Source organism: Antechinus flavipes, chromosome 2 (assembly GCF_016432865.1).
Source record: "Antechinus flavipes isolate AdamAnt ecotype Samford, QLD, Australia chromosome 2, AdamAnt_v2, whole genome shotgun sequence".
Classification (NCBI taxonomy): domain Eukaryota; kingdom Metazoa; phylum Chordata; class Mammalia; order Dasyuromorphia; family Dasyuridae; genus Antechinus; species Antechinus flavipes.
In genome coordinates this window covers 103,613,921-103,638,570 of record NC_067399.1, presented here as the reverse complement: position 1 = coordinate 103,638,570, position 24,650 = coordinate 103,613,921, and the positions used below count along the sequence as shown (strand labels likewise).

Below are 24,650 nucleotides of genomic sequence, written 5' to 3'. Positions count from 1 at the left end.
ATTTTCAACATTAATATTATATTAGAACCTCTATCCATCTTACCTTTAATCATTCCATTTTGTCATTGCAAAACAACATACCAAGGCTTCCAATAAATACGATTGCATATCATTACAGCAAAAGCATGATAGTTGTACACAAATACCCTTCTTTGACTGCCAAAGGAAAAGTTAAAACATAAAAGCTCACATTCACTAAAAATTCAACCTTTGGCTTCTATAACACATTTCATTCAGCTGAATGCATGTCTCAAATGTGGGTGACCTTATTTTATAAAACATTTATATCCAGTTACATTGATGCATAGACTGATGTCACACAATTTAAGATACAAAATGGGATTAAGAACAAATTCATTAAATCATGCTTATTCATTTGCTTTCATTTACATCCCAGCCATGAATGACCTGGTACAATCCATGGTCCTAGCAGGAGGACAATGGACAGGTAGTTCTGAGAATTTGGAGGTTCCTGATGATATTTCTACGGGTAAAAGGAGAAAAGAATTGGGAGCTATGGCCTTCTCTACTACAGCTATCAACTTTGCAACTGTCAACTCTTCTACAGGCTTCAGATCCAAGCAGTTGGTTAATAATAAAGGTATAGGCAGTCTGTTTGCACTGTGGTGTGACTTGTTGACTATGAGAATTTATTCTTAGTTGCTTTCTTTTTTATTGTTTAATGGCCTAACTAAATGAATACAAAATGATCTGATGGGTTTTATTGGGTTTTTAAGCTTGGTAAAGTATTTCAGAGAGCTCAACATTGAATAAATAAGTTACAGAATTGAACCAAAACAATTTTCACTAATACCTGCTAAAATCTCAAAACAATGTAGAAATGAAAGGAATAGGAAAAAGTTAGTGAAAGAAACAGTGTAACATAGGAAAAATAAGAGACATTAACTTCAGACAAGAGGAGCCACATAGAACTATCAATTCACTTACTTTCTAAGATCATAGTGAGATGCACATGGTACTTATAGGATCTTTCCCTAAGACATTTACCTTCCACTAAAACTATATGGTTTCTATCTCTATCTTTTCCTTTTAAAAAATGCAAATTTTATGTAATATTGTGATTTATTCAATGAAGTATGTTACATAATGAACAATGTACTAGAATGATAGATAACTTCCATTCACTTTGTAGATCCCTAACGAAATTTTTTATGATAAAAATGTATTTTATCCTTTTTATTATTTTATGTATAGATACCACATCATTTGAAGATGTAAGTCCACAAGGTATTAGTGATGATTCTAGCACAGGATCAAGAGTTCATGGTAAGAAATAGACTTTTAGTTAATGCAAAGTGAATGCAGAATGGGAATGTTTAGAATGTTGCATAATGTTGGTGAATGAAAGCATTTCAAGAAAGCATGTGCTAATATAGCTTCAATATTTCTTGACTGCTCTTGTTACTTTTCCACTTCTAACACACCTTTTCTAAAGGATTTCCTTAAATGTTTTCTATTTTTAATTTTCATTTATGAAGTGTGCCTGAACAGGATCCAAAAATGGAGGTGGGGGAGTTTGGCCAGTTTCACCAGTATTGGGATAAATTTATGAATTAGGTATTTTATTGGGTTTTTTTTAAAGTTCCAATTTCTATTTCAAAAAAGTTAATTAGAAACATTTTTTTTTCCCAAAATCTTAGCCTAGGCAAATTTCATTTTATGAATCAGATTAAAAGGAAATTTATCATTATTGAAATAAAATAGCATAGGACATTGTTAATACAATTATTTCCCTTATATTGGATAGGAGTACTGGACATTAACTGTGCAGACGCTCATACTCCTCCTGTTCGTGGCATCGCTACAATGTGCAGGGTTCCTTGTCAGATCTGTTGTAAGTGATATAATCACCAGCATTTTTTTTTTTGCATGTCATTCTATTAAACCAATGCAGACTTGGTTTCTATCTCACTTACTATCTGCACTTTTAATATACTATTTTTTCTTTTTACTTAAATTGTACTTTTCTAGTAGTTCTGTTTTCTAAAGGGTGTCCTCTTGAACTACTTGGAAATTCCTTCCCTTTCTAATCCACAAAAATCAATCTTTAATTACATTAGGCATGCTCAAGCCAGTGAAATCATGCATGATTATTACTTCAAAGCATTCGGGAACATCTGCTGGATTGGACATCTTATGTTATCTCCTGATTTTTTTTTTTTTTTTCATTTAGCTTCCAGGCCGGCCAGCCTTGATAGTGGTAGAACATCCACTAGTAATAGCAATAACAATGCTTCACTCCATGATGTCAAAGGTATGCTACAAGGAAATAATATTAATGCATTCCATCCATTCCTTTTATTTGAATGGGATTTAGAGTGATGTCTTTGATATGATGAAATGATGAAGCTGTGTGTAACATCTTCTAGTGAAAATAATTTTTACTTTGAGCATTATAAATGTGTACAGATTTTTTTTAACACATTTACAAATCTATAAGACTTTTCAAAACCTAAATATATGCAAATATAAAGAGGGAATCAGTTGGAATTTTGATTCCTATCTTTTAATCTTCACAGAATCATCAGGTTTGTAGTAATAATATTTGTATAAATTCTTAGATACAAACACTAAAGTTGGTCTTCAACTGAGAAAGAGGTGTCTGATCTTTAATGGTTAGTGTCTATTGTTAGTATATTACAGTCTCATTATTAAAAGTATATAAAGTAATTTCTAAAAGTACATTTAAATAATTGAATGAATAGTTAAATATTTTAAAATTTTGAACTTATTAAAGAATAACAGTTTATCAAAAATACTTAGCTGTGTTCTTTAATGGATAAATAGTAAAATATCCTTTAAATAGTTTGGAAGAGCATTTTATATGTGTATTGTAAAAGTGAAAATTACATGAATAATTTTAAATGAAGCAATATTGCATGAGAAAAAGAATATTTTGAAGCTTCTATTAAACATTAGTGTTCATTTGAGAGTTACACTTCATTTCACAGAAAGGGCTAGCAAAGCCTGAGTTACACTTTTTGTCTCAGAGTTTGTACATCACACTAATAGAAAATTAGTATTATTATTTATACAATCTGAAATATGAAAATAAGTAGGGTTTTTTTTTTACATCTAAATTGGGTTTCTATGGATTGTATTTAGTGATCTTTATTTGCCCAGGTTATCAATTTTTAAAAATTCACCTTTTAAATTAATTTAGATATGAATTTACTCATTTTTATCCTGGAGTTTCTTCCCATTATCTATTTTGGAAGTGTTATTTCCTCTTTTTTTTTTTTTTTTGTCCAGCATGGTATTTCTTACCATGAACTCTTGTTGTAGTTGATAAGAACCAACAGTTCAGATGTTTGATCCAAAATATCATATTGAACAATATCTTGGAGCTTATGGAGTTTGTTCAGCATCATTTCAGTTATTGCATTTGAATATCTGCATACTAATATAGAACTGAATCAGTTATGTGTAGTAAAAGGTCGTTTTTAAAAGTACTTTCAATTTTTTTAAGATGAACTTTTTTTTGTCTTGAAATATCTAATGCCACTTTATATTTATATAATATTTTACAGCTTACAGAGTATTTTCTTATAAATATCAGTATATAAAATCCCACAAAATAAATAAGGCAAATGTTATTTCCACATTTTCATCTTTCTTTAGAAGGAAACAAAGTTTCAGGAGGCCTTAGTTAACTTACATGGGTCATATATCTAATTAAAGGGTAAAATTGTTATCATAACCCAGGTTTTTTGAATTCTTTCCATATTCCTTTTTAATTATTGGAGGTATCAATTTTCCATTTTATTTTACTTTGTAAATATACTTCTTAAGTTTTTGGTATTTTCATTTTTTAGGTGGGAATAGTGGTTAGAGTGCTGGGCCTGGAGTCAGGAAGTTCAAAATCTGCCTCAAACACTTTATATAAGTTGTGTGACCTTGGGCAAATCACTTAGCCCTGTTTACCTCAGTTTCCTTATCTGAATTGGAGAAAGAAATGGCAAATCACTCTGATATCTTTGCTAAGAAAACCACAATAGGGATCATGAAGAGTTGGACACAACTGAACAACAGCATAGTTACATAGAGAGCAGAGGAACTTCATTATGATGAACCTTCAGTGTTCAAAGGAAAAAAAACAGTTTTATTTAAATACAGAAAATTTGAATTGCCACCAATTAGAATTGGGTTCTAGTATTTCTCAAAACATTTTAAGTACTTGTTCCTCCTTTTCTTTTTTTTATCCCCAGGATTTAACATAATGCTTCACATATAGTAATTCTTCATTAGTAAATTTTAAGCTTAATGCTTCTAAAAGAATATTCTTCATCAAATAATAAGAGAAGCTTAGAATTTTTCCTGTGTGGGATAAATTATGAACTGTTTTCAAATTGTTTGTGACCTTTTTATTAAAATAATAAAGCCACGGTCTAATCTATAAAATGTTGTTGGCATGTCTTCAGAACCATTTCTGAAATAAATTTGAGGGTAAGTATAGAGATGGTTAAAATGAGGACCTGGACAAATAAATAATATTTGTATGATTTCTGTCTCATTTCTGTTAAAGAATTTTTAATGCCATTTGCTCTAAAAGCAGGTGCAGTTAATAGTCAAAGCAGACCACAAAGCCACAGCAGTGGAGAATTTAGCCTACTTCAGGAGCATGAGGCGTGGTCCAGTAGTAGCAGCAGTCCAATCCAGTACTTGAAACGATATACCAGATCAAGTCCTGTACTCCAGCATAAAATGGCTGAAACGCTAGATAACCGAGCACATCACAAGATGAAAACTGGTTCCCCTGGAAGTGAAGTGGTTACTTTACAGCAGTTTTTAGAAGAAAGCAACAAACTTACCTCAATACAGGTGAGGGTACAAAAGAAAAGATTTTTAGGGATGTTAACAATTTAGTTAAGTTAGCATAGAAAAAAATGCAATCAACAATTTGGTTTTGAAGGGGCACAGGAAAAGCTATTTTTATAATGAAAGAGTTTCCATTTCATTGTACAGTTAAGTGGTAGAAAGGAATTGTGAGAATTTCCAACCAATTCTACATGTGTGTATTTCATCATATATGTGTGTGTTCATATGTATATATGAGTGTGTGTTATAAATCTTTTTTTGTGAGGAGGGTATAAATTTAGTTATGAATAAAAATGGTTTATGCTAATGTATATGGACCATGAAGTCCAAAAGATATCAATATAAAACATGTTACATAATATTGCCTATTACATAAAGGCTTGGCTGAAGTCACGTGATGATGTCTAGCAATGACAAAATTGAAATGAAAACTGAGAAGCAATTAAATCCCTATCTTTTAACAAAGCTAATAAAGCTTGATTCTCTAAATTCACTTGAGTGAATGCAATATTGGCATTTCCTTTATAAATGGTTAAGTGACTTGTGTGCATCAGAGGTGAGATTTTAATCCAGTTCATCTTGACAGAATAATTTATGTAATAGTGAACAAGGAAATAACATGACCAAACCACCAGACCTATGCTTTTAAGAATATCAAAACAGGCTATCTTATGTAGAGGGCTTGGAGAGGAGCAAGACTAGAGGCAGAGAGATCAGTGAGGAGGCTCTTGCAGTGGTCCAGACTCTTATCAGGGTTTAACTTGAGTGGTAGTTGGAGAGAAGACAGATTCAAGAGATGCTGTACAGTTAGAATAGAAAGGCACTGGCATATGACTAGATGTAGAGGATAACTTTGAAATCATAATCCTGGAAGTAGGGTAGTGCCTTCCAACAAAAACAAAGGGAAGTTGGAACAAAGGATAGATTTGGTAAGAAAAGATAAGCTCTTTTTGGCAAAGATAATCTCATTTTGGACATTTTTGAGATACTATTTGACATCCAAAAGGAGATATCTGGAAGATGTGATATTGCATTCTGTGTTCATGTTCAGGGGTTAAATAACTCTGTATAATTTCCTTTTTGCTGTACAAGTAGCAGTATGCACATTTATAGAACATAGCATCTTTAAATCTCTTTCCAAAGGTAGATTAGTAAGTTTTAAGCTTAATGTTTCTAAAAGAATATTCTTCATCAAATCAAGATCATGGGAAGAAAAGATTGATATTGTTTGAGAATGTGTGAATTTGAAGACATGGAATATATTTCTAATTTTCCAACAAATCTTTATCAGTGTGGTAGTAATTCTAAATATTTTTAGCTAGATCAAGCCAGAGTTAAAATATTTTTTCAAACATTTGTACCATAAAACCTAATTAATTTTCATATCTGCAGGACATTGAGCTCTGATAAAATTTTATAAGCTTGTCCTATAATGCTGTTCTGGCTCTTTTTAAAAAATGCCTTATTTTCATAGAGAACAGTAGAAGTCCATTAATAGGAATAACCAATAGATTGGTTAGCCATTTTAAGAACTTTTCTCACAACAGTCTTTGTTATAGATAGTACACATTGTGGTCCCCATTTTACAGATTCAGGAAATGAGAGTTAGATGAGGTATTTGCCCATAGATAGCAGTTAATAGAGTCTAAACAGTCAGTTCTTAAAATTTTAGATCAGTACCTTTTCATGCTCTGCTCTTTACATTTAATACAAAACTTAAAACACATACAAACACTTTGTTTACATATAAGTATGTATTTGCCATTAGAAACATCAATGAAAATGTTATTTTTTGATTAAATGCAGTATTATATCAAAAAATTAGTACACAGTTAACCATTGATTTGTATTGATCTTATTGTTATTATTACAGATAAAGTCTTCAAGCCAAGAAAATCTTTTAGATGAAGTAATGAAAAGTTTATCTGTCTCTCCTGACTTTATGGGAAGAGAAAAGGCTGCTAGCTGTGGTCTTGTTAGGTCAGTAAGTGTAAAAACCACAACTGACTTCCCTGATGGACGGTCAACTAAGGCTGAACAATTTGTAAGGCCTGGTCCTCGAAAGACTGAAGATTCTTACTTCATTAGTTCTCCAGGAAAATCTACATCGAGCACTCAAGGAAAGGTCAAATTAGTAAAAGATACCTTTATATCACAACGACAATCAAAAGATAATAACCCTTATGCTACTTTACCTCGTGCAAGCAGTGTGATCTCTACAGCTGAGGGGACCACTCGAAGGACAAGCATTCATGACTTTTTGTCCAAGGACAGTAGGCAGCCTGTGTCAATTGATCCATCACCAACTACAACTGATAACATCCCATCAACATCTAGTGAGTACTGTGTCCACCAACAGCCCCCTGATTTAGTTCACAGTTCCAAAGACCCTATAGATTTCCATTCACAAAGTGATTTAAGCACAGCTATGCTTTCAGCCCATGTCATGTCTACCTCTGCTCAGACTAGAAATTCAAGAATTGAAAGGTCCAATTTTCATGACAAAACTTTTGCAACAGTTAATGTGTTTAGTGATATAGTGGGAATATCAACTAGTGAAAATTCAAGATCCTTTTCTGTTACTCATGTAGCCCAGCCATTTTTATCCCTGAATACAGAATTAGTTAGTAATATAAGTGGGTTGCCCCAAAGACCAGCCATTCAAACTAATGATCAGATATTTGTCTCATCATTTAGAGCTGTACAAAAAGATAATGAACAGCCTTCAGAGAACCAGAAGTCTACTAATAGTAACTTACAGTCTTCTCCAAATAGCAGTGAAATTACTACTCTATCATGTCTAAATCCTGGTGAGACAGACACCCCATTATTGGTCTCTGAAGATAATCAAACTCTTTGGTATGAATATGGTTGTGTATGATAAAAAAAAAAATCCACAAAATTTGAATTGTATGTCATCTCATATGTTTTGTGTGATCTATTACCTAATTTAGAAAGCTTTCTACTGAAAAGCAATTTTGTGGTTAGGTTTACGTTTTATTTTTGAATGGTGGTTTCGTGTTCAGCATGTGTATGAATGTAAAATTGTAACCACACCAAAGCTTGCATGAAATATTAATTGCACTGTATATTTTTGCATGCTTTTGCCAGCCTTAACAATCCAAGCTTAATGTTTCATATTTTTGTTTGTCATGTGACAAAAATATTTTGTTACCTTTGTTTTACCTAGAGCATGTTAAAGGAATTGCATGCTATACTATGAGGAAGGAACTTCTGAACTAAATTTCAGCTAAAGAAATTACTTTCCAGTTGTGGTGTTCTCCCTTTTTTTGTTGTTGCATTATCTATATACACTTTATACAACAAAGTCAGAAGATTCATTTTCTCTTTTATTGTAGAACATACATATTTTATCTTGCACATGTACAGTACTAATAAGAAAAAAGTGTAGGAAGGTCCAAGTCTCTTACTAGTTATTTATGGTATATGTCTTGTCATTTTGCTTTTTGTGCAAATTATAGTTAATTCAAATAACTAGTTTGCATTGCAAATATGAAATAGGATCCATATTTATAAGAATTGTTCAAATTTAAGACATTGTTAACACTCAAATTTGAATGAGTTTTTTGAGTGCTCAATAAAATTAATTGTAACTAGGAACTTTTTTCTTAATTCTTTTCCTACTCTTTCAGTCTTCTGGTGAATAGAACTGCTTAGTACTATTATGTATATTTAGGATGAATTTTCCCATAGAATCTTAATAGTTTAATAACTTTTATTTTTTAAATATAGGATAATAATAATAATAAGCAATCATAGCATTGTGGTGGACTTCTTATTTGTACTAATAGTTGAAAGATCTCAATTAGGAAATGGAGAATAAGTTTTTAGAGTTTATTAGTTCTGTGATTGATATTTGAAATAAAATATTAGTAAAAATGAAGATAATGAAAATTTTTTCAATATTTATGCTTAAACTGCTAAAATTACAATTTTGAACTTTTAAATTTACCCTCTTTGTGCATAGTATTATTTCTTAATTTGTTTAAGTATATGCTAGCAAGGTTTTTTGGGGGGTTTTAAATAGAAGGAGTTTGAGAAAAATTACTTGATAAGTCTAATAATGTAGAGCCAGTCAAATTTATTCTTTTGTTCTTTCTTTTAATAGATAAATATTATGGTGCTTTTTTTTTTTAAACATGTCTCATTTCCCAATGACTTCTCTTGCCCAGAATAGAATGCTGTCTTATAACAAAGATGTAAAGGTTTAAAAAAATCCTTCAAATCAACATTTTAATCATGGTCTTATCTGATAAAATTTGTATGCACTATCCACTTCAGTAATCTTCCACCTCTTTGCTACCAGACTTCTTCTGAAGGCAAATTTGCTCTTTTTTCTTGTATTGTTTTTCTTTTATTATGGATATATTTTAAATTGTTTTCTTGTCTCTGCTTACTACACTTCAAATCACCTGAGAGAAACTTTCCTCAGTAACTATTTTTGCATATAAAGAATCTATGCCAAGTTATTAAGACTTTAAAATTACAACTTTGATATGGTTCCTTCAAGAAAACAAGTTTGATTTCAGATATGCCTCTTAATTACTTTATCAGCTTATTCAAGCTATTATTCAACCAAAGGCAAAATTTAATCTGGTGCCCAGAAAAAAAAAAAATATTGAAGTAAAGATTTTTTTAAATAACTGAAAAACAGAAAATTCAGAAGTCCTTTGCCTGATGAAACATGTTTTAGATATTAGTCTTTCTACAATTACAGGACAATATTTGAAAGAGCTAGACCATTCCCATTCATGTTTTTGACTTCCTATGTGTTTCATAGCCAATTATCCATAAAAAGTCTTGCTACAGATGTAATACATAGAATATTCAATACATTTCTCGTCTTATCCTCCTTCTACATGAGGAATCTTTTTTCTTGTTACTTGTATGACACAATCTCAGTGTTTTCAGTCTTCAGTGCTATTAGTACTGTAACCTAAAAAAAAGCAGGATCAATGTATAAACAAAGAAAATCCTCAAATAGATGTAGATCTCTCTAAATTTATAAAAAACATACTATCACAGTCATTTTTGTGGCTTCATCATAATTGAAATAATTTTAGATATGAATCTATTCAGAATCTTTATCTTAAAAAATTTAAAGATATTAACTTTAAACATAAAGAATATATTATATTAATAATTAATCCATTGCCAAATTAAAATTTTAAGAAGTTAATATCTCCATTAGTGGCTGAATCTGACTCACTTCGTGGTTCATTTACAAAATATGCACAGTATTCTATTTTTTAAAAATAATGACACTTCAGATTTTGTCCTACGCAACTATTTAAGTTCTTATTTTGTCAGGCCTATTCAAGTTTAAATTATGAGCACATTCCTGAATTATTAGTATGCATGTAAATTTAACCACTACAAAAATATTTAGAAGTTTATCTGAAGATTTTACTTCTCACATTTAGATTTCTAAGGAGCAATTTTTACATAGGTTTAGGTATGTACTTGGCATATGTGTGTGATAAATATCTGTATGTGTATATATAATCCTATTCTTAGAATATATTTTCAAATAAAACTATTAATATGTAATTAATGACAATGCTATCTGTCAGGGTTTTGAAGTAATTGAAAATTGAAGATAAAACTTCCCTCAATCCCTGTAAAGATACTCAAAAGTTTGCCCCAAAACAATAAAAATTTTGTGCCTCTTATTTTTCTATCTTACTGAACCATTGCATTTTTTAGAGTTCCATTTCTTCATTCTAAAGATGAGGAAACAGGCATCTAAAACATCACTTCAGGCCCAGAATTCAAAAATTCATAAGCTTTTTGGGACCTTGCAGTCATTGCTTTAACTATTCTTGGTTCAAGGCAAATTTTAGATGTTTGCTATAAGCAATTACACTTTTCCCTTATAGAATTTTGTTGAACTCCTATTTTCGTTGGTAAAGAATAAAAATACTGCACTGTGCATGTTTTTTATCTATTGCATGCAAGAATTATTTTCTGCTTTACAAACAACACAACCATTCAATTGAATAAATGTAATACTTAAACCTACTAGACATCAAATCCTCAGCTAATTAAATAATATGAAATGCTTTTTTCCTGCAGATGTAGACACTATACAAGAAAGCAGGAATTCAAAAAGTTGAAAATGTAAATTTTATTTGGTAATAATTATATCCTTTTTCAATTAAAAAAAACCCACTAATTCAGATTAATACCTTCCAAAAAATCACTAAGCAGATGTTTCTTTTCTCTGTTTCTTTGGGATTTTCTTTTATTTTACCATTTCCATGAACTATGAAATGTTTTAATCCTTGGCTAATTAAATAATATGAAATGCTTTTTTCCTGCAGATGTGGACACTATACAAGAAAGCAGGAATTCAAAAAGCAGGTCTAGGGAGCAACAAAGCTCCTAATTCTATTATCCCCACTACATGAGATGTGGGCCAAGTGGTGAGTTTCCTGCCCAAAATGTAAATGAGATTGGTCTCATTTATTTAAAAATAAAACAAAACTAACAGCATTTAGTGTGAGAGTAAGTGCATATTGCATTAACAGATGTAAATATTGCTTGCTTAATTGATTGGTTTTTCTTTCTTTATTATTAAGGCATACTCTATTGCTATCAGTTGTTCTGCCCACTTTAGCAGGGAGCAGAAAAAGCCTTCCTTAAAAAGTACTTGTTTAGAGAAGGGAGGTGGAAAGGGAAAGTGGTTTATAAAATAACATTTCCTTTATATAAATATGGTCTTGCTATTTAATAACTTTCTAGAATTGTTTACTTAACTTGATTTTTTAAAAATCAGCTTCTGAAAATTTAAAAATATCTATATCCAAAAAATTATAATTAAATGCTTTTTTTCTTTCAATCAGAGGGTAAAGAAAGTTTTTTTTGTATTTTTTAAGCATAATTATTGGAGGAACAAATTGGTAATTTTGGTAAAGTAGTAATTTTTTTTAAAGGTTTGATATTTTTAAGTCTTCTAGTTAAAAAAATTGTCTGGCATTCTGTCGCTTTCTTATCCCTGTTAAAATATATCTGATGCATGCTGCTAGTTCTTCAGTATCTATTCTATAATTTAGATCTCCTGAAATCTTTAAGCTTTTCTCATATTTTCTTTCTTCTTTCTACCTTTCAACTAAACAGAGAGAGAAAGTGTCCTTCAGTATCTGTGTGAAGCCTTTTTTTCTGAAGTAACAAGACAGCCAACTATAGAAGTCATTTAAAACAAAAAAACTTTAAAAGGGAACTTTTTACATTCCTTCGTGAGTAGAGCAGGCAAGAAATGCAAACCTTCCTTCCTTGAATCAAGGAGCACTACCGGAATCAACTGCCAAAATTTTTAGAAGGTCTTAGGACTTATAGCACTTTGAACTATTAAGATCTACTGAATAAAGGACAGTTCTCCTCTCCCTGAGAACCAAGTATTTTATTGTTTCAAGAATTACTCCAAGAACAATCTACTTTCATCATTTGTTCATGAATTTAGCCATTGATTGCTTAATGCTTCTGCTAATTAGCCCAAATCTAGCCATTTATATTTAGTTCTGTAAATCTGAATTAATGCTATTGTATTTTGTGGATTGTACTATATATCCAGGTACAAAAAAAAAAAAAAAATTGGCATGTTACTGCTGATTTTTGGTTGGCAGACTGCATGATGTTGCTCTTTAAAGGATGCTTCCAATATTTTGGTGCATACTACAAGAAAAATTCAGTTGATAAGAAGACATGTCTGAGAACTCTATAATAAAATAGGAGTTATTAAAAATTAGCATTGAAATTTATATGCTTTCCATGTTCACCATTTTCATCATTAAGGAACACTAAGCAAACATACATGGATGTGGATGTAAGCCAGTTAATGAGTAATTTTCTGGAACTTTTGAAAATAAGGTGGTTTCCCCTCACCCTTCTGCATTCCCTTTCTCCCCCAGCAAATGGCATTCCCAGGATAAAGCTGTCTTACTCTAAATATTTTAACTCATTTTCTTCCTTTCATATTAAGGGTTTTTTGTTTTTTGTTCTTTTTACATGAGAGCTGACTATTGCTTAAGAGGTTTTCTTATGGCAAAAGATAATGTAAATAATTTCATATGATCTACATTTTGCCAGGAACTCATTTAATTATTGAAAATCATTTTTGAGACTTTTTTGTCCTTTGTAATCTTACATTAAAATTGATAACTATTACTGGTACTTTTGAAATATTTGTATGCATTTGTTAGCCTAAACATTTGCAAAAAGCACAAAAGAATAAATTTAGTTAACCCAGGGAAATATATGTGGACTTTGTAGTAATTCCCATTTTATATTAATATCAGTTTTATTTTCTTAATACAGAAGTGAAAATGCCTACTAATGGGAATTGATTATTCAACCTCAGTCTGCATTTATAGAGTTTCTTAATATTCTTACAAGTTTGAAATGGTAAAAAAGTTTTTTTTTTTTTTTAAATATTAGCAGTTTACTTCTTAGGCTCTCAGTACCAGCTTACAAAAATGTTTTTGAGATATTTCCATATTTTATGTATTTCTCTATGTAGTTTACGAACCATTTGTTTCATCACTAATGTAGAAGTCATACAAAGAGTCTCTTTTTGTTGTGTGATTGCCACTAATGATATTGTACTTACATACTGTTTACTCTCAGAGAAATCCAAACTCCAAAATAGAGACAGCATGATATTTTAATCAAAAAGATAGGGTAACTTGGGTCTATCCTTAATGCCAATTTTAGTTGGTTTTGATTTTGCTTTTCCTAAAACAAATCTTATTTGCTGCCATATGGAATTTTAAAATGAAAGTAACTCTGATGCCTTTGGATGAAAGGTGCTATGTAAACATAAAAGAATTGTTCTAAAACATGAAACTGCACAGAATATATGTTTTAAGCCTATTGTATACACTTTCAAAATATTGTTTTTAATATTATTAGATGACTAAAATCCTTAATGGCTTCTTAGACTAAAAGATTAAATGAGCAGTGGATAGCACCCCAATCACAAAAAACTTAATATGTAAAAAATATATAAACTTCATTTACAATAAATCTGAAAATAAAAGTAAAAATTATGTTTTAGTTAAATAAATTCAATTAAGAGACTTAGATTTCTATTCAATAGTGGATACTTGCAAATAGCACATGTTCACAGGCCATCATTGAAATTTACCATGTGATAAATTGGAGGTGGTCTGACAAAGGGGTCCAGTATAATCATAGGTTGATCTTCCTGAAACATTAATACTCTTAAAAGGGGATCCTTCTGAGTTGTTTTAAGGAGCATAGTGCAGCTTTAGAAGTGGAAAGAGTCTAAGGGCAGTCCTAATAGCCATTCTATGTAGGCTGGAAATTTAACCACCTAATAAAGTAGCCTAGGAAGAAGCAATCAAGATGGTCACTAAATAGTTTTAACTGTACTTCATGCCTTCTTTGTTCCCTCTTTAGATAAGGAGAGGTAAAACTCATTGGAAATAATAGCCACAAAGATTTCCATTTTTTCCCTAAAATGGTTTCAAGAGAGCTTATTAGGTAATAATACATTTTTGTCATATGCAGTCTTGTTCTTACAAGTTACAAATCTACTCTACTGGAATCTGAAAATTTTATTTTTTTTCTCTAGACTGCTTATTTTGTATTTCTGGTCTCACCTGAATCAATAGCTCAGTCCCTAGAAAAACAATTCAACATGTATGATAATAGTATCATTTCTGGTAACCACAGAAGATTTTGCTGCATAGTGCTTCACTTTGAGGCATATGTGGAAGTTTTTGGTTAAAGGTTTTGGGTTGGTAATTACCAAAGAGTTAAATGAAACAGGTTTGTATGTAGCACCTTTCATACAAAAAAGAACCCTCTTTAAAATTTACTATGCTCATTATTGAATTGCAGCCACTTCTCATATCCCATTCTTTGTTATTTAATACTTTGTTAGGAGAGAAAAATGTGTTGCCAAAAAAACAAATAACAAAACAAACTGAAAGTACATTGGGGGAGCATGTGTAATAAATGATTTAAAGGTTTTTTTACATTGCTTCTTATGAAAAGATGCTTCGTTTCTGGCTACATTTAATCCCAAATTGTATTTTTATTTCTTTAATCTTTTGTTTGGAACTAATAATAATGCAGGTTCAAAAAAGAAGCCCATTATCAAATGTAAACCTTTCTGTACATGTTTAGATAGTATGACAATAATGGAAATGCCTTAAAAGGAATGCTTATGGATAAAATGGCACTTATAACAACCTTTAACAAAACTTTATTTAAAATTGTCTTTTCTTTATCAAGGGCTCTCTTTTTAAATGTCTGCCATTGTACTTATAATTGTTATTAAATACCAAATCAAATAATACAAATTCTGTAACATTTCCTTTAAAACACACCAATGGGGATTTGGGGTGATGATAAATGATCTGATCATTTGATGATACCTGAAAACTATGGAAATCAATCTTAATGTTCTTTTTCTTATTTTTCTTTATATTCATTGTTGCAATTTTGATTTTTGACCTAAGTATTATTTTAAAATTTGATTGTTAAATTGAAGTTCCATGTTATCTATAATGGCTAAGCAGATTCAAGGTATAAGTGAATTTTTATAACTAATGATCATCATTAAAGCAACTAAAATTAATTTTAGCTATGTGGCAGTTTGGAATAACAAAAATGTTATTTTGAATCCCTTAATGCCTGTCTTTTAACATGGTAGTTTTTACCAATAGCTTTTTTTTCCCCATGAGGCATTTGGGGTTAAGTGACTTGCCCAAGGTCACATAGCTAGGGATCATATTTGAACTCAGATCCTCCTTCAGAGCCAGTGCTAATAGCTTTTAATATGATTAAGGAAAGACTTTGAAAATTTCATGTTAGAAACAGCTATCTTTAGTTAATGAAATCATTCACTTTTCTGCAGTCATTTAGTGCACCTTAAAGACAAAAGCTTTAATATAACGTCACCGTCAAATAGTCATCTAGAAATATCATATCTTTGACAAATCTAAAGAGATAAAAGATCTCATTTTGGATAGCTCTAATTGTCATACTTGCACATAAGCTTCTTTGTAACTCCCACCTATTGCTCCTAGTTCTACCCTCTGGAGTCAAATAAAACAAGCCTAATCCTTCTATGTGATGGCTTTTCAGATTCTTAAAAGCAACTGCATGTAAAAGACATGCCCCTAAGTCTTTTAATTCAGTCTAAATATCCAGATCCTTGAATTAAATGTTCATATAACCTGATTTTGAGTCATCTCAAATACTGGTCATCTTTCTATAGAAGTTATTCAGTCTAAATGATCCTTTGTAAAATTATTTCTGTAGCTTAATAGTTTAGTTCAATTGTTTTGCAGATAAAACTCTTTGTGACCCCATTTGGGATTTTCTTGGCAGAGGTACTAGAGAGGTTTGCTATTTCTTTCTCCAGCTCATTTTTTAGATGAGGAGATAAACAGGATGAAGTGACTTGCTCAGGGTCACCAACTAGTAAGTGTCTGAGGCCAGATTTAAACTCAGAAAAAAAGAATATTCTACCAGCAATTCTATTCAGCCCCATTCAGTTTGCAGTGATCTGTCTAGGACTGTGAACCAAAAACCTAACTTAGTTATAAATTGGCGGAGGTATGGACTAACTCTACGATTTCCTTGGTGTGGATAACAAATGGTGAGAAAATTACCTACACCAAAACATATAGCCAGGTGGTTTTCAGTATAATTTTAGAGTTGCCTGAGTCACTAAGGAATTCATTGATTTTTTTTTTTTTTTTCAGTCATACAATCTTGATGTCAGAGGTGGAACTTAAAACTAGATTTTTCAGTCTCTACTAGCCTATATCATATAGGCTAAATTCAGGGGAAAATAGACTGGACCACCACAGAAAAGATGATGTCTGAGGGGTGGCTGCTGTGTTCTAAAATTTGAATAATTTAATTAAAACTAAGAGACTTTTCCTCACTTTTTAAATTTCTTTGTGTTCTCTCTATTCTTGTCCATCTGTTATCATATCTTTATGATGGGAACAACAAGACTTATATTCATGGTTAAATATTCCCTCAGGAAACCCCTTATTTTAGGACATGATTTATTAGCAAAAGTAGAAAATATGAAACCACAGACTTAAGAGAGCTAATAACTCCAATAAGATCATACTCCTGCTTCTTCCAGAACTTTTCATCAGTCACTTAGCCTAAAGTTAAGAATAAATAGGATTCATAAGATTATAAATGACATCAACTTAACTCCCAGCTTCCTCTACAGCTAGTTTCAAGTGAATTCTTTAATAAGGAGGTGCTAGTCTGAGTTTAGTGATTTGCTCGTTATGTTTATTCAGGTTCAAATTGCTTTTGAACAAATTGAGTAGATTGAAACTTCATTTTGCTATTTTTGTATTCCTAAGTATCAAAAAAGTGCAGATAAGAGCCTGCTTTATATCTGATTTCTTTCTATGCTAAAATAAATCGTAGCAGGTTTCTGAGACTACAGCTTTCAATCCTAGTTTATATAGCATTCAATTTTAGTTTAAGATAAATCAGTGGTACAGTTATTCAGGAGATGGAAATGACACAGAATCACTGGGTCTAATGTTTGTATGTCTATACCCAGTTTTCAAATCCTTAAACAGTTTATAGATGAGAAAATAATTTGATATGCTTGCCATGCTTAATCCAATATTGTAGGAGAAAGTGTACTAGACTTGGAAACAAGAGTTCTACATTTTGAATCCTCATTCTCCAGAATGAAGATATTGTCTAAAGGATTGGATTAGAAGGTCTGATGATGATTCTTTAAATTTTATGTTTGGGAGGGCTTTGGTGGTTGGGGAAATGGGCTCATCTCTGCTGCTTTTCTCATATAATATTTTCCCATATAATTATTAACCATTAAAACTATTGTTTTAAAGTATCAGTAAATTTTTACATATGGTCTCAGAACATTTTTTTGGGTAACTTTTTTTCATTAAAACACCCCAAAGAGCATTTTTATTTAAACAGAAGAACACAAAAGGAGAAAAATATAAACTAATTACATAAAAGTTTTCAAAAGTGATTGAGGGGAAGTTAGGTGGCTCAGGGGATGGAACAGTACACCTGGAGTCAGGAAAACCTGAATTCAAATCAGATCAGACACTTAGCCTAGCTAAGTCATAAACTCTGTATCTTTAATTTCCTCATCTGTAAAATAGGGATATTATCCCTATTTTCTACCTCCCAGTGTCAATGTGAGAACTGGAGTACAATGCTTGGTAGGTACCTTATAAGCACTATAGAAGTTTCTTGTCACCCAATCTATGGGAAATGGCAAGTTCCAAATCCTTTGTTCCTTCACACTACACTTTTGTATAGCCACTCTTAAGGAGAGAATCATCCTCCTACTCAAATTCCAGTAGCATTCACCTCCAGGGTCAAATACAAAAATAAAATCATCTGTTGAGCATTAAAAGCCTTTCATTAACTTACTTTTCCCAACCTCATTTCTTTCCATTTTCCATTTCTTGTAATACTTTTCCTGCTAGGTATACTGTCTTTCTAGGCTGTTTTACGAACATCTGTTGTGATTTTTTTTTTCTGGTTGCCCCCATTTTTTTAATTAAAGTTTTTTATTTTCAAAACATGCATGGATAATTTTTCAACATGAACCTTTGCAAAGCTTAGTGTTCTAATTTTCTTTCCCTTTTCCTCATCCCCTCCCCTAAATGGCAAGTGGTCCAATATATGTTTAACATGGTAAACATAGTGCTGCACAAGATAAATCAAAAAGGAAAAGAAAATGAGAAAGAAAATAAAATGCAAGCAAACTTTGTTTTTGTTAAAAGTGAAAAGACTATATTGTGATCCACATTCAGTCCTCACTCTCCTCTCTGGGTGTAGAAGGCACTCTCCATCACAAGGTCAGTGGAACTGGCCTCAGTCATCTGACTGTAGGAAAGAGCCACATCCATCAGAATTGATCATTGTGTAATAATCTTGTAGCTGTGTACAGTGATATCCCTGTTCCACTCACTTCGTTTAGCATTAGTTCATGTAACTCTCTCCAGACCTCTCTGAAATCATCCTGCTGATCTTTTTTTTTTTTGTAAAACAATAATATTCCATAACATTCATATACCATAACTTACTCATCCATTCCCCAACTAATAGGCATCCACTCAGTTTTTAGTTTCTTGCCACTACAAAAAGGGCTGCCACAAACATTTTTGCACATGTAGGTCCTTTTCCCTCCTTTATGATTTCTTTGGGATATAGGCCCAATAAGAAAACTGCTGGATCAAGAGGTATGCAGAGTTTGATAGTCCTTTGTTGCGCTTTCCCCCTACCCCCCTCCCATTTCTGGAATGCCTTTTCCTCTTCATCTCAACATCCTGAATTGAAGCTTCCCAGACTTTTTTCAAATTCTGAACTTAAATTTTCTACAGGAAGCCTTTGAAAACACTTCTTAATTCTAGTACCTTCATATTGTCCATTATTTTCTATTCATCCTGTATATATATAGGTCAGTTGCTTTTTATACCTAATTTTCTTCTATTTTTTCCATCTTTTGATATATTTCTTGCTATTTCATGGAAACATTTTTAAAGTTGATGTTTTGTTTTAATCATCTCTTCTGCATTAGTTCCTAAACTGAAATTTTATGCCAAGACTAGTCTCCATCTGTTGCTTAACTACTGGTTGGGGTACTTGGCCCTTTTTTGTTCAAGACCTGAAATTCCACTCCACTTTCTTCAGACTCCAAAGACCCAGGTTCAGGGAAAGTTAATCCATTCATCTTTGAAGTTCTGCTCTAGATCTCAAACAAGTTGATTGGGGACTAGGTTTGTATTCAAGACTAGTCCATTTAGCCTGTTCTCTCATCAAGTCCCGATTCACTTTCATGTCCTATCCTAGCCAATTAATCTGACTGGTTCTTCCTGTCATCTCTTAAAACAATTCTTTCCTGGTCGCCACTACTGTGTATGTGCTGCCTAATATGAAAGAAGACATTTCTTGAGGATAGGGGACTATTTTTAAATATTTGTATCCCCAAAGTTTAGCACAGTGTGTGGGCACACATAAGTAATACTTTTTTCTTCATTGTCTATTGTTTCCCTCTACCCTCATGTAATATATATAATCAGAAATTTTCAGCTTTAGTTTGTTTGATAAGTTAATTATTATTAATCCAAGCTAATAAATTTAACACTAAACTATACTTATATGTAAGCACAATATGAAATTTTTGCTAATTTTCTTAAAGACAAGATTTTGACTAAGAGGATTGTATATAATTTTTTTTTTTTTTAAGATGAACATTTTTAGAAGTGATTACTGGGAGCAGTTTTTTCCAGAACAAAGAGATTCAAAGGGAGTTTATTGTGGATTTTAGGAAAGGGGGATGGGATGCTATATGAGAACTGATTGCAGGAACTTGATTGCTTAGCCTAGAGATTCAGGGCACACATATGTAATGGGCCAGAACTCTTGGAGAAGTACTTTTTTTTTTTTTTGTAACTTTTTATTGACAGAACCCATGCCAGAGTAATTTTTTTACAGCATTATCCCTTGCACTCACTTCTGTTTCGATTTTTCCCCTCCCTCCCTCAGATGGCAAGCAGTCCTTTACGTGTTAAATAGGTTACAATATATTGGAGAAGTATATTTAAAGCTCAAGCTAATTGATTTAGTCCTACAACAAGGTGTTAACTCAGTGGAATTGATAAGACAATGGTTATCTAGTTTTACATGTACTTAATATAGTTCTACAAGATTGACACCTATTCTACAAAATTCACACCTATGATGATGTAATAAGAGAGTATATAAGAGTCAACCAGAGACATTCACTCCATCTCCCATCACTGTGGTGGCTGGCTTATCTTCCTTCATTTCTCCACAAAAACCAAGGCCCGTCTGAAGGGCCTCCAGAAAGCTAGCCTGGGCCCCAGGCAGTTAACCTATCTGGGCCCTAGTTGTGGCCCATTACACACATAATCCTGAATTTTTTTCTTTTATTATTTTAGGGACTATCCTAGGAAAGGATTAGATTAGATTAGTACTGTTTCTCTTCTCCCAAACTTCAAATGTGCTGCCAAGTTCAAAACCAGGCAAAAATAGTAGAGGCAAATTTAGGCTTGATAAAAAACTTCCTAACAAAGCTATCTAAAAAGTGAAATGGATTGTCTTTGAGGGTAATAATTTTTTTTTTTTTAACATTTTCAAGCAAGGAAGAGAATAAGTACTACACCTCTTATCTACTAGGTAGTATGCTAAGCACGTTATAATTCTCATTGATTCTCAAAATAACCCTTAGTGGTAGGGATTGTTATCCTCATTTTACAGCTAGAAAATTGAGGCATACATATTAAGTCACTTGCCTAGGGTCACGCAACTAGTAAGCTGGATTTGAATTTAGGCCTGACACTTTGTCCACTGCATTACCTAGCTGAAGCTGGATTATCAGTTGTTTGATATAATAGCCTGACAATAGATACTTTTTTTTCCACTTTCATCTGAGTTTCACAAGAAGCCTATAAAATAGGTACCTAAGGGATTATTGACCCCTTATTCTGAGGAAATTGAGAAGTATATCTTGTTAACTCCCTACCCCATCACTCATTTAAATTTTGAAGAGAAGAGTGAAGTCCCCTCATAGCATTTTGCCATATACGATGGTCTTATACAGGTAGGGGTGAGATAAATTTCTTGTCTTCCAAAATCTAAAATGAAATTGTGTGAAGTTTTTCTACTTAAGCCTTGGTCTAGCATTTAAAATTCTCCATCAGCTGGTTAGTATCCTTATGCTAACATTAGTTCTCTTCACACACACTGTTCAAGCAAGTAGAATAATAATGATATCCTGAACTTAACTTAGAATATGTCTCTTTTCAGCATCTTCATTGCCCAACATTCAACTCAGGTACTACATCTTTTTTGTAGCTCTCCGATATCATCCAGCTAAAAGTACTCTCTCCTCAAATTTCCCTAGTGGTCCTTTCCTATAGTCTCACCCCTATTCCATACTAAAATTTCTTTATATCACACTTTCACTAAGAACTACTGGGTAGGAGTGCTTAATAATTGTTAGTGAATGATCTCCTGGCTGTGGGATTTTGTGATGCCTACAGACTAAAACAGTTTTAAGTCCCTTAGTCTTGAACAAACTTGTAAAACTTGTATTAAAAAAAAAAAAATTTATAGGATTAGCCCTAAACTACTTCTCATTATTTCAACAAAGAAAATTTAAGCATTCTTGACATTTAGAAAGTTACGTTTTATTCAAAATGCTGGCCCACTAGTTTAATCAAATTTTAATATCATAGGATCATGCCCAGTCTTCTTCACAAAAGTGAGAAAGTCATCAGGGCTCAATCCCATTGTGGCTGTATTTGTCATTGGGTGGAAGTACACCTTTTCATATCCACCTTCCAGGAAAGCAGAGTCCAGAACAAATCTGACATCTCCCTGGTCACAGAAGAGAGCCAAGGGTGTGGCACATCCCTGGCCAACTTTTAGTTTTTCTAGCATGGAAATTTCATCAGCAAACCTCAGATTTCCACTTCCAACTCCGAGCTGTTTGGCCAGATCATTCAGGTTAATTTTCCTGTCATGAAGAACAGTTACCAGCCAATAATTCTTCTTCCTTTTGTCTTTAAGAAATAGGTTTTTACTGTGTGCCCCTTTCAAGTGCTGGATATGCGGCATCATTTCCTCAACTGTAAATACCTGTAAAATAAGATTTTTTTTAGTCCCATGATCAGAAAATTATGCTTGGTAAAGAACATAGAAAGACTGCTCCCTGGGCAAAAACAGCAACAGGTTCCTCCACACACCGAATTCCACGCTTCCCTGGTCGGGGAACAGTGGCATATTCAGTTCAGGTCCTCACCACTGTGCTATTTTCCCTCATTACTACAATGTCCGAATCAAGAACTCTTTAAATGGAACCAAAGTTAGTTTTGCTCCTACATTTCCAAATAGGCTAAGGCTCTTTGCCGCCTTCAATTTGGCAGCCCAAGGCTGCCAGTAGAAATGAGATTCACTCCTGCTTCCCTATACACGAACGCAGAAGGCCACATTGGAGGATGGCCGGAAGGTGGAAAAGGGCCGCTGCCGGAACCAAGGACATTCATGGGGAGGTGGCAGGGCAGCAAGTAGCCAGCACATCCTGGCCAACTCAAGATAGTTCTTTATTCTTGTGTCACTGCCTGGGTGTATTGAGGCTGGTGAAACCTATAGACCCCTCAGAACAATGTTTTAAAACATAAAATTATATGGTTACTGAAATGGTAGTTATCAAAATATTAACATTTGGGATGCCCAAGTTAAACACCTGCTCTAAACTAAAGAGAACAAAATTAAAATATTTCATGATAAGTTGCGACCCCAAAGGCAAGGATACTGGAGTAGTTTGCCATTTCTTTCTCCAGCCCATTTTACAAATGAGTAAACTGAGGCAAGTGCTTTGTCCAACGTCTCACAGCTAGTAAAAGATTTTCCCGAATACCTTGTGTTACTCTGCTGCCCAGTGGGACTCATACGGATAGTCTGGGAGAAATACGCAAATAAAATTTGTGACTGAACATTGAGATTATTGGAGCTGGAATCAACCGGTGCTTTTACCGCCGAGAAACGGCCCCTAGATTGCAGGGGCTCTGATCGTGGAATCCCCCGCACCTAATGTGGGTACGCGGGGCACCCCCGCGGGGGATTTAAGAATCCAGTGGTCTTATTACGGACTCTAAGCCCTAAATCACGTGCTCCGCTCTTTGAAAGACCTGGAGCAGACAACCGCCCTCGGCTTTTTGTAGCCCGGCTGGGGTCGCTAGGTGGCGCAATGGGCGAGGGGGTTGGGGGGAGGGGAGAGAGAGGGATGGGGGAAAGGTAGGGTTTAATAGCAGGAAGACAGAGTTGGAACAGCCTCACACTACCCCTAAGACTTTGAACTAGTCACTCAACCTAGTTGCCTCAGTTTTCATGAGCCTCGGAAAAAGATGGCACACCCCAGGGTCCCTGCTAAGAAAACTCCAAATGGGCTGACCAAGAGGCTGACGCGACTGAGAAATTATTGAATAATCCATAAAAAGTAATACTGACCACGCACTTTGGGCTTATTTTCTGCTGAATTCCAACACAATTTAGGAAAAACACCCGCAAAATGTGCAAATCCTGCGGAAGATCCGCAATTGGACTCCCCGTCCCCGCTCTCGGGCCCTCTCTCTCCCCAGGGGAATCACGCTCGCGCCCGCTCCCCCGCCCTGGCGCCGTGAAGAGCTTCACCTCGGGGTGCTCCACGCTCACAGTTGGAATGGCCAGATCTCGGAGCTGCGCCTCCAGCGCCGCGCGGAGTTCGGAGCCTGCCATGGAGTCTGCCGCCGTGGCTGGTGGGCGGGGCGCTTCCCTCCTCCCGCCCAGGGCTCGGGCCCGCCCTTCGCGGCCTGCAGTATCCCTGCCTCTGTGGTCAGCCCCCGCATTTTGCCCATCCTCACCGTGGCCTCCCCAGCATCTTCCCTATCTGGCTCCAGCCACTTTCGAGACTCATTACTCCTTCCCCGCTACATTCAGTTCAACTGACCTTTGTGGTGTTGCTCATAGCGGAGATTCCACCCCCATCTCAGTGCCGTCATACAAGTCATCATCCCAGCCCGGAATGCTCATCACTTTGTTCATCCCTCACAAATCTTAGCTCTCCTCGAGGCTCATCTCGAGTGCCACCTTTTTCCAGACCTGTCTGCCTGCCTCACCTTCGGGGTAAACTTTTAAAAATTCTCCTTTAATCTACAATCCTCGTTGCCGAGGAACGCCTTTCTCTCTCAACAAGATTGAATTCTGAACTTTGCGGGAAGCCCTTC

At 33.7% G+C, this 24,650-nt stretch overlaps 2 protein-coding genes across 12 annotated transcripts in view; one reads left to right on the top strand and one right to left on the bottom strand.

The window, feature by feature from the left end:
* Positions 1–16,722, top strand: part of CCDC88A (coiled-coil domain containing 88A) — a 142,224-nt gene extending 125,502 nt beyond the window's left edge. For 3 of the 11 annotated variants that reach the window (XM_051975297.1, XM_051975298.1, XM_051975296.1), the window contains 7 exons: positions 398–601; positions 1,216–1,287; positions 2,195–2,275; positions 4,574–4,842; positions 6,713–7,175; positions 11,184–11,285; positions 11,980–16,722. In XM_051975297.1, coding sequence (XP_051831257.1) covers positions 398–601; positions 1,216–1,287; positions 2,195–2,275; positions 4,574–4,842; positions 6,713–7,175; positions 11,184–11,248 — 1,154 coding nt within the window. In that variant the 3' untranslated portion in view covers positions 11,249–11,285; positions 11,980–16,722. Of the gene's footprint in view, positions 1–397; positions 602–1,215; positions 1,288–1,768; positions 1,856–2,194; positions 2,276–4,573; positions 4,843–6,712; positions 10,541–11,183; positions 11,286–11,979 lie in introns of those variants that run through there. The other 8 variants (XM_051975288.1, XM_051975289.1, XM_051975291.1 and 5 more) reach the window with 5 other exon arrangements.
* A 5,326-nt stretch (positions 16,723–22,048) lies between these two features.
* On the bottom strand, positions 22,049–24,270 carry LOC127548094 (prolyl-tRNA synthetase associated domain-containing protein 1). The gene is made up of 2 exons (XM_051975305.1): positions 24,079–24,270; positions 22,049–22,524 (listed from the first exon to the last, which is right to left on the bottom strand). Exons 1-2 carry the CDS (start codon positions 24,160–24,162, stop codon positions 22,099–22,101), a joined length of 510 nt encoding a protein of 169 aa, XP_051831265.1. The 5' UTR covers positions 24,163–24,270; the 3' UTR covers positions 22,049–22,098.
* Positions 24,271–24,650: the final 380 nt, after the last annotated feature.

What these genes read in the sequence shown, in the direction of transcription:
- LOC127548094 (XM_051975305.1), bottom strand. Translation starts at nt 24,162, where the DNA reads ATGGCAGGCTCCGAACTCCGCGCGGCGCTGGAGGCGCAGCTCCGAGAT. An exon ending in TGAGCGTGGAGCACCCCGAG is followed by an intron (nt 22,525 to 24,078) that starts GTGAAGCTCTTC and finishes CTTATTTTACAG; the next exon opens with GTATTTACAGTTGAGGAAAT.